This window comes from Austrofundulus limnaeus, unplaced genomic scaffold, assembly GCF_001266775.1.
Source record: "Austrofundulus limnaeus strain Quisiro unplaced genomic scaffold, Austrofundulus_limnaeus-1.0 Scaffold104, whole genome shotgun sequence".
NCBI lineage: Eukaryota > Metazoa > Chordata > Actinopteri > Cyprinodontiformes > Rivulidae > Austrofundulus > Austrofundulus limnaeus.
Window position 1 is genome coordinate 1,214,555 of NW_013952506.1, and position 10,000 is coordinate 1,224,554.

The following is a 10,000-nucleotide window of genomic DNA, read 5'->3' on the forward strand; positions in this document are numbered from 1 at the left end:
TAAAAAAGAACTCAAAGTAGTTATTAGATAATATTTTTTTACATTACAAAAATGTGTAAAGTTGTCTCTGCTTTCAGAACTTCAAGACAAACTGTGTTTATTTTGCTTTACAACACTTGTCATGAAGGAGTTTAATTCAAGTCACTACAACACGTTGCACAATTTACTGAAGTCACAAGAATATAAATAACAGTGTCCTTTTACCAGAACCAGAACCACGCAGGAGTCTGCACTCAAGGTGTCTAAAGAGTTCAGTTTTTGTTTGCTTCAAATACTTTGTATTCATACAGTATTTATTAAACAGTACAACTTTTGTGCATGCATTTCAAACATACATATTTGTTCTAACAGAAATTAAGGAGAAACACAACACAATCCTGATTGTTTACTGTAAAATGAATTTGCCATACTTTAACTGCAGACCCTGGTGTTCACAGCATTTCCTTCCAGTCGGCATTTGAACTTCTAAACAGCTTGTCTGCCAATTCAGCATTCCTCCAGTCATCAGAAGCAGCATCTGGGTCACTGTAGCAATGTCCAGATCAATGACCCAAACCTGCCAACAACAAACGATTAACTGTGTGAGAGCAGAGAAAACTTGACACCATAAAATAACCATTTAAAGTTTCCCTTTCCACATAAAAAATAACATCCAGTTATTTAACCTTGTTAGAACTGTGGCAAGCACATTTTGATCTTTAAAATGTCATCAATGCAGAGAGGCAGGTGAAAGGAAATGACCATTAAGTGGGTGGTTTTTTTAAGCTATTTTTAGGTGATTCGGTTGTATTAGTGACACAAGCACAAAGTAAATCCTCTATGTGTTTGGATTCAGTCTGCCCTGGGCTAGTTTGCTTGGTTCAGGTCTGATGAGAAGTAAAGTTCAGATATGTATGGTAAATGGCATCATTATAAGTATATTAAGGGGTCAGGTATGGAYGTAGCCTTCCACTTAAACAGGGCTAATTTTGCAGATAATAACCTAATGGCTATGCCCTTTCTTCAAAAGTGGCAAATAAATCACCAGTGAAGGAGTTGTTAATAACTAAGTGGCAGTCGGCTGCCTCCTTTAGCTATTCCTATTTGTCAAAGTAAACGCTCCTGCCACTGGATGCAAATTGCTGCCTGTCTGAACCTATAGTCTCAGTGAATTGAACACTTTATTCATCCACCAAAACACAAACATCTGAACGTACATATCTGAGAGGCTTTTATTAGCTCTGTGAATCAGACATTAGGCCTCTGCAGTAATTAATGTTCAATAAAACCTCAGACAATATTAAAAAAACTTTTATTCAATCGTGTCAACATTTTTAAAAAAACATATTCAAACCCAAAATTTGCCGTCTAATATATGTTGTTGATCAGATCTTTGTTTAGTTTGATTTTGATCATCAASAAAATAACAACAATTTTACAATTAATAAGGCAACAGAATTTCTACATGGTCCAAATTACTTTAGATTTATAGGGGAAAAAACCTTCTGCATCAATTTGTAAGTTTATAATTAAATGAAGTTTGYAAAATATGTAATTTTCCTATTTATAACTTTAGTATTTCCATTTTAAAACTGCAGCACATCATATTTTCTAAATGCTTCTTTGTTTTCACTTAAAGTAAAGAAAAATGACTAAATTGAAAAAAAAACACATTAACTACTCTTAAAAAGCACAAGTGTTTTCCTTTATATCCACATTCAACAACACTTTATGGAAAAAAATAACTACCGTAGGGAAAAAAAAAAGTATCCCCAACTTGGCAGAAGCATGTTTGTATGTATCAGGTGAGTGATGGACACACTACGCCAAGCCATTCACTCAACTCCCCAAAACTCAGACTCCCATGTCCCATTGTCGCTCTTAACAAAGCCGCGGGAAATGTAAGCCTGGATTGTACCTGTTTTCTATTGCCTTGCATTTTCATTAAAAAGCCCGATGCTGCAGCTGTGGCCCCACTGTTCCACAATGTGAGCAGAGACTGCAAGGGCAAACATATGTGACCCACTTCTTTCAATCAAATAAAGTAGGCAGCTTTTAGCAACAGGTTTGAATCTAAATTGATGTTTAAATCCAGACAGGTTTGCCCACGTGGCTCTTCTCTGTCTGAGCTATGTGTGTGTTAGGAGACGRTTAGGAATCTGTCATTAAAGTTCCTTCCTCCATTAAAGCACGTGTTGTATTATAGCTCATTGTTATATGTCCAGTCAAAAAAATGTATTTCAAATTCAGGATCACATTGGAAATGAAAATTCAATTTAAAGCTGCAGTTATTTTGATTTTAAACTGTGTAAGTGAGAACTAGTATATGTCCCATTTTTTTAATCAAGGAAAAAATGTTTGTCTGCTTTAAAGTTAAACTCTTTTAACAAATTTTTATATAAAATATCAAATTTATAGAAAAATCACTATTTATACCATTAACAATGTGGGAAAATCTTGCCAGAACAGCAGCATWTTCTGTTTTTTTAGATACTCAAAAAGAAATATAAACCAAAAATAACACTAAATCAAAAACGTCAACAAGAAAAATTACATTTTCTTTTTTAAAAATATCAATTGCAACCCTGCTCTACTCTGGGTATTATCATTGAATCCAGATGATACTACCCTCTAGTGGTGAGCGTGTCTACAGTTAAACTGTGGGAAAACTTTCATTTCATTTCTGTACTTTTAAAGTTAATAGGGGAAAAATCAAATAAATATTTTAATATAGATCATATTTTAAGCTGTCATAGTGAGCGAGTATTTTTCAAAACTTCAGTGTTCTTTCTTTTCACGTATTCTAAAACCTTTAAATCAGATCCAGCTTTTTCTCCACGTTACTGCTTTTTTTTTCTTTGCTTGTAATGTGTAGACCACGTTATAAACAACACATTCCATTTTACAACTCTGGATCAATAGGCAGCCAATAYAGCCACATGTTAGGAGCAGAGGTTAAACCATCATAAACAAGTCCATTTCAAATATCATAAACCAAGAAGCTTTCAACAAAACTTAATCCTGACAAATGAGTTAAGGCTTCAGTGGTGTGCTTGCTATAACAATGTAATACATCTGAGCAGACYGCGGCAGGTAACCCGCTAGGGGTTAAACACTGACAGAGTATCCTTGTGAATCTGTCAAATCACTTTGCAATGACCTATTGTCAGAAAAAAAAAATAGGCGCTTCTGAATTTCTCTGTATTGTAAGGTTAAAGGGCAAGCTTTAAACGGTGGRATACGTGTATTGACACGATAGGACCTGACAGTTTATTAGATGGCCTTGTGACACATTTGTTCCCTGTGCCCACAGTTTACCTCGTCTYGTTGTCAAGATCCCAAGGGGGCAGTATATGTTGGAGGCACCTATCTGGTTATATAGATCCCAATCCAACTGAAAATTGATCTTTTCCACCAATATGGTGAAAGAAAGCACTTTCACAAGATGGGCAGCAACAGTACAGTTCATATTTATCATGGCAGCCACAGAAAAACCTTTTTTTTTTCTGTATGACTCACCTTCTGCTCCTGGGTGGAGTGGTTCATAAAGGTGGCTAGTCCCACAGAGACATAGCCAACAATGCAGTGCTGTAGACAAGCCCGACCCACACGCATGCAGACGGAGTGCAAGGTGTCTGGGTGTACAGTGGACCCTATGGCCTCCAGCTGACAGGAGCCGCAGAGCTGGTCTCCACAGGACAACATGGTCACTTCAACTCCTGGTTCCAGTAACAGATCTACTGTCAGACAGGTGACACTTTCTGAATGGGACATGCCTCCACTACACCACCTGGATGGAGAAAGGGAACAGAAAAACAAGTACAAGAAAAAGCACCTGAACACTGTTATTTAGGGACGTGACAGTTAAACTAGATCGATTCAATTTCATTTTAGGATTCATTTTAATGTTCTTTTTAATGGTCTTGCCCAACTCTACCTCACTGAGCTGCTGCACCCCTATACCCCACTTCCATTCTCTGAGGTCAGCAGACCAGCTGCTCTCCAGAATCCCCAAAAAAACAGACGTAAGCTTCGAGGGGATCGTGCCTTCACCACTGCTGCTCCTAAAATCTGGAGCAACCTCACTTTGGGCATCAGAGAGGCCACTTCCCTGTCAGCTTTTAAAACGTTACTTAAAACCCATCTCTTCTCCTTGGCACCATCTGAGATGTTGACTTTAAGTTTGTGTTAAGATTATTTAAATTAGTTTTAATTGGTTTTATGCATTTTGATTTTAATTGTATAGTTTTAATTTTCTGGTTAGGTTTGTATTATGCAGTGTGACTGTTTTGTTGACTGTGACTGTACAGCTCTTTGGTCCTATGGTTGTTTTAAAGCTTTGGTATGGCATTGTTATTGTAAGGCAGGAAGTTATGTCTTTAGGACAAATTCAGTTTGATACTTGATAACTTTTTAATGCTGATGTTAAAAGAAAAAAAAACATTTGATTATAAAATAGCTACAATTCATTTTGTTGAAAAATAAAKGGAAATAATCAAACTTAAAACTGGTAATCGAATCAAGGCTTGAGTGAATCATTTAAATCCCTACTAACATTAAAAAATAGTTTATTTGTCCTTTCAGAGACAACATCTAAGAACTAAAAGGAACACAGGAACTCCACAGGACTGTAGTTGTAGGTGAACAGCTTTCAGAGATTGATAAAAAAGTGTCTAACCTTGCCTGAGGAAGGTCTTGGAAGCAGGACCAACTGGGATAAGAGGAGGTTTGAGCAGGTCGGGCATAATGAGCCAGCCATTCTGGGATCTCATCTAAATATCTGAGCAGTGCGGTCTACAGAAAAAAGTCAAAGTGCATATCAGTGACACCAGACTGAGCACAGCTTATAAAGATAATGGTTTCATATTAATTAAACTCAACAAATATCAGCTACTTTTATGGTCCTTTTTTCAAGTGTTGACTACATTACTAGAACATCCTGGATTATCCAGCTGACTCTGGTGATTGTTTATTATCCATGAGATTTTGGTGACCTTTTCAGTTTCTGTGTGCGTGTCTGCCGGAGTGTCTATCTGTGAGTGACAGCCTATTATCAGAAGGCCTCGGGAGTCTAATAGCTTTAACTCACAGCCTCAAACCACCTGCCCTCAATAACAACTCTCTTCACTGGGCAGCTGATGAATACTTAAGCCAACCCCATCTATCTGGGGATCAATCAGGGCTTGACTGGGATCGATATCACTCTTGTTTCTGTAACTACGAAATACCATTATGGTTTCACCACTTAATTATACCGTTAATTTTTAGCTTTTGCTTTAGGTGTCCTTTAAAGACTTTCAGCAACTCAGTTTTTTTCTTTTCTAGCAGGGTAACTAATCTCACCACCTACTCTAAACCTTTGTCATTTTTCAACGTATGTGTTATAAAACTACAACTGACAAAGTTAAATAGACTGTGAAAAGACTGCCTCTTTTAAATACAGAGTTCTGTATACAATAATGTGTGTGTTCCACCATTATGCAAGAATCACATTTGCCCAAACAAAAAGAAAATGCAGGATATCTGTGTGAAAGATGAATAAATTCAGACTGGAGATAATATCTTTGTTCTTCTCTTGTACTATCTGGAGCGTTACTTTGTTTTGAGTATATGCTGTCTGGCTTCACTGGAGACAGGACCAGAGATTATGCTGTTGATATTCCAGTCATGTAACAGCCATCATCATATTCAACTACTGTACGAGGCGAGGTCAAATGCTGCACAGTGATTCCCCCTATACAAGCCATAAAGCAGACAATGGTGCGGGAAAAAGTGTAAGGGAACGGGTGTCATTCTCAACGGAAGAGCAAGCTCACCCCAGGACTTTGCCTGTGCAGTTCACAGAAACAGCAGGACAGCAAGAAAGGAAAGAGGGGTATTTTGCCATAAATTATTTGGACTTAAAGCACGTACAGGACCCTGTGATAGGATTCAGCCTTTGCTTGGCGTCCACATAAAGCTGAGGCAATCTGGCCATAAATAAAATGGATGCCCCCCCCCCCCCCATTGATTGCCAGTTCAGCTCTTGATTGCGCAGAGGAGCACTTCAGAAAATACAGTAGGTTTTGGAAATACGAGAATACTGTTTGACAAGTCATGTACTTTTCATGGACATTTTTTATTTTTAACAATGCCCCATCAAAACGTTAACCTCAGCTCACTACACACTATGGTTAACGTTTAATACGAGACACTGAGACAACAATTTGTTTCGGTGTCCCAAAATCTATTTATAAAGTTAAACCAAAGCAACAAGAACAGATGTTTTAAATTCAGGTTAACTATAACGATTATACATCTAAACTTTTTCGTGCCAGCACAGGTTGCACAATGTTTAGACAGGAAACATCTGTATAAAATGTTCCTCCACCTCTTCAGTGGTAGTGATTGTCAAATGACCCATTTCGATGACAAACTTAACCTAAATAAGGTTTTCCTTAAGATCTGTTTGTACACAGCATGACGGGRAAAAAATACTCCATCTGTTGAAGCTATTAGGTGTAATTTTTACCCTCTTGTGCCTAATGATCCATATGCAAGCTGTGTGAGCGCTTAAGTGTGTGTATGGCTCCCTTCAGGCATTGCATGGTTGAAGATCTACATGTCTTTAACCTCTCTCTGTGTAAATGCTAAAAGAGGCCTGGGGGCTTTCTTCAGGCTGAAACATTGTGCTGGAAGCTGTGGGCCTCGCAATATTTAGAGATGCACACGTTTTCCTAGACCTCTGTGTGTGGAAGATCCTAATAATGTGGATAAAAAGCTCCTCCTTCTTTTTCTATCCTTTTAGGCTTTGTTTTGCACAGCTAGGTTAGATGTAATTGTTGGTATTACTCTGAAAGAGCATGTAGTTCTGAATCATGCATTTTTAAACTGAGCTATTCAGAACAAGCAATAATTAAAATATATGTGCAAAAACTGAAAACAGATACCCTCACTAATTTCCTTTCTTGCTTTAAATTTATTAATAGCTAACGTTCAAGGGTGTTCCACTGAACGTACGGCATTAGCTCATACACTTTAATCATTGCTTATTTGTCATTTATAGGTAAACTGGAGCTGATAACTCCCAATCTCATCTCCACTTTTTACTGTGAGAAAAGAAATGGTAAGATGTTACAGTTCTACAAAACATAYAAAAACTATTTCCTTCAGCATTTAAAGCCAAATTGCTGTTTCCTTTCYAAACAAATACGACAGATGGACAACTGAATACATTTGATGCATTTCAGAGGAAACAAAGTCATCACAAAAAAGAAAAAAAATCATGCAATGAAGAGCACAGGATGTGGGCTTTGCTTTGATTAAAAGAGCAAGGTGTAGAATAAAGGCCAGTTAAAGTGTTGTGTCCATATGGCCCAGAAGCCCCGAGGCTGTCGGCCTACACTGGGGGCCTCAGCACTCTTCCCTCTCCATGGGACCCCAGCTGGTGAAAGAAACCCCATTTACTTCCCTCTGCAGCCTCAGCCACTATTATAGACCTTGGCTGTGGCTCAGCTACTCTCTGCCGTAATTAACGGCACCAAAGCTACAACAATTACAGCCCCGCACCATGCATGCCCTATGAATCAAAGAACAAGCTAACAGGAATAAAATGGAAAGACCCATAAGAAACTCGAGATGACTGCTGTTCTTTCAAATGGAATAAAAAGTAAAATCGTTTTGCTCCAAGCCCACAATCATTAGCCTGTAATTAGTTTACACAAAGCTCCCAGTTAAATGGCAAAATACGGTAATTAACGCATGACAGAAAATCAAAGGTTACTTTGTAAGCATATGAGAAATAAAAGCCAGGTGTACAAATTGCATCCGAAGCAAATAAATKGTTTAACGCAGATTAAGTACATTTTATTTACATCAAATATGTCTGACTGAGATTTTATCAGTTATTCATACATCAAATGTTATAAATAGAGGAATTTAAAATGTTAAAGCCATATCAATTGCTCGGAGCCAAAACAGAGGGAACAGCTTTTCTTTTCCGCAAGAGCAAATAAAAAAACAAAAAGCTCTACTGCCTGGTGTTTGAATTACCTTTAAGACACAAAGCAGCTGTAAAGTGCAGCTGCACAGAATAGTTATACTACACACATAAAAAAAAAATCCTAATTGTGTGTACTATGATTTAATCGACACTGGCAGGTTAATTAGAGTATAATTGACTGAACATAAGTGGACGTGCTTTTGTTTTCCATAAAATGCTAAAAATGTTCTAAGACATTAGGGACTAAAAGGGATTAAAAAATGCAACTCATTTAATGAAACTATACTTTTGCCATCATTTAACAACAGCAAATTATTTTTTAGCTATTTTTTAAAACATACATTAAACTGAATATCTAACTTTAATGCAATGATATCTGTTAAGTATGTAAAGGTTACGAATCTAGCTATAGATATAATAGTTTTGCATTAGCATTTGTGTTTTGTAAAAAATAAAATAAAAATAATAAAAATAATAAATAATACAAGGAGAAAAATCTTAGAAATGTAAACACAAATGCAAAAATCCAAGCAAACAGGAATATCGTTTTCATTAGAGGTCAAATACGATGGCAGGACAAATAGAAGCATCTGATCTCGGTCATTTGTTTACTTGAATCCATTCTGAGCCCCATAGATCAACACCGTAATGATGATAATGCTGCAGAGCCCATTTATAGCAGCCAAGATGGCAAACATCGCAGTACGCTGCAACGCGACCACGGTGATGCAAGTTCATCTTAAAAAGCCAGCGTTGCACGTTAATATTTTGAGTCATGAGCTCTGCTAGTGTTTCGTGAAGCTAAAACAAATGAAAAAAAAAAAAACATTAGAAAGTAAATGAGATGTTTTTCTGTTATATTAGATACTTACTGTAATGAAGTATGGGTGTATATTTGTGTGTTTTTTGGTGTCCTGTCTGGTTTTGTGAGCAGATATCTGCCAGACCAGGAGGAGCATCAACATCTGCTGCAGCAAAGATCCTTCTTCCTCCAGAATTGGTGCTGTAGAGTTGTGAAACAGCTGGTTCTGGACCCAAAATCGGCACATCCAGCTCATCAGCCACTGCCAGGCCATCCATGTGGCTAGCTCCACCCACTACGTAGGCCTGCTTTCCCTGGATCAGGTGTTTGACACGCTTCAGGGTGCGTGGACTGTACTTCAGCAGCGTAGACAGACACGTTATGCGTCTGAAAAGAAAAAAAACACAGTAGGGATCGAGATGAAAGGTAAAGTCACACCTTCTCTGTGTGTTTTCTAAGCGTTGTTTCTTGACCCGATTCATCAGAATATACACACAACAGATCTATTATTCATATAGCCAGCAGGGTTTTGACCTCTCCTGTATTCTAGCAGGTTGAATTGATAAAATCTGCCTGTGGGAGGCCTCCCTTATCCTTCACTTCTTTAATGTGTGCTACCAACGAGCTCCTTGGGAATACAACTAATTACTTCACATCTGTATTTATTTGATCCACAYGGAATTATCCCTTCTGTCACTGGCAGAATGCGCTGCCAGCCACGGGTCGCAGCGATCCATCTCAGCAACACGTCTGGCATGGTTTAACAACAAAACAGCAGGAAAATCAATAAAAAGAAATGAAGAAGACCACGCCGTGTGGCACATTCAGTCTAAATAATCCTAAAAGCAGGCTCGAACACTTTTAACTGAGAAGACAATAGAGCTACTATGTGATTTTTGTTGAATCAAGGTAAAGAACACCATCCTGGTAAGAAAAGATGTAAGAATGAAGTAAATAAACCAACTAAAATTTAATTATCTTCGGAAAACCACTGCAGCAACTGGTTATAAATGCTATAATTAAGTGCAACAATAATACAACCTTTGCTGTGTTTACAGAACACTGAAAAAATAATGCAGAAGTTAATTTCAAACATAATAAGAAGCACTAAAAAACCTGCTGCCCTCTTAGGAAAACTATATATTAACAGCCCTCTCTAGTACCCTCTAGAGGACGATTTACAAACTACAAATGACCAYGTCCTTCCCGTGGCACAGTACACTTCTAACTAACTGTAA

General features: G+C 37.7%; 1 protein-coding gene across 1 annotated transcript in view; it reads right to left on the reverse strand.

The window, feature by feature from the left end:
* The window catches only part of iqch (IQ motif containing H), a gene marked incomplete in the record, with an annotated part of 21,035 nt that overhangs the window by 3,470 nt on the left and 7,565 nt on the right, over positions 1–10,000 (reverse strand). Inside the window, 6 exon segments of the mRNA XM_014013563.1 lie at positions 332–344; positions 411–556; positions 3,499–3,769; positions 4,658–4,773; positions 8,833–8,892; positions 8,894–9,149. Of these exon segments, the coding sequence (XP_013869017.1) occupies positions 332–344; positions 411–556; positions 3,499–3,769; positions 4,658–4,773; positions 8,833–8,892; positions 8,894–9,149 (862 nt within the window).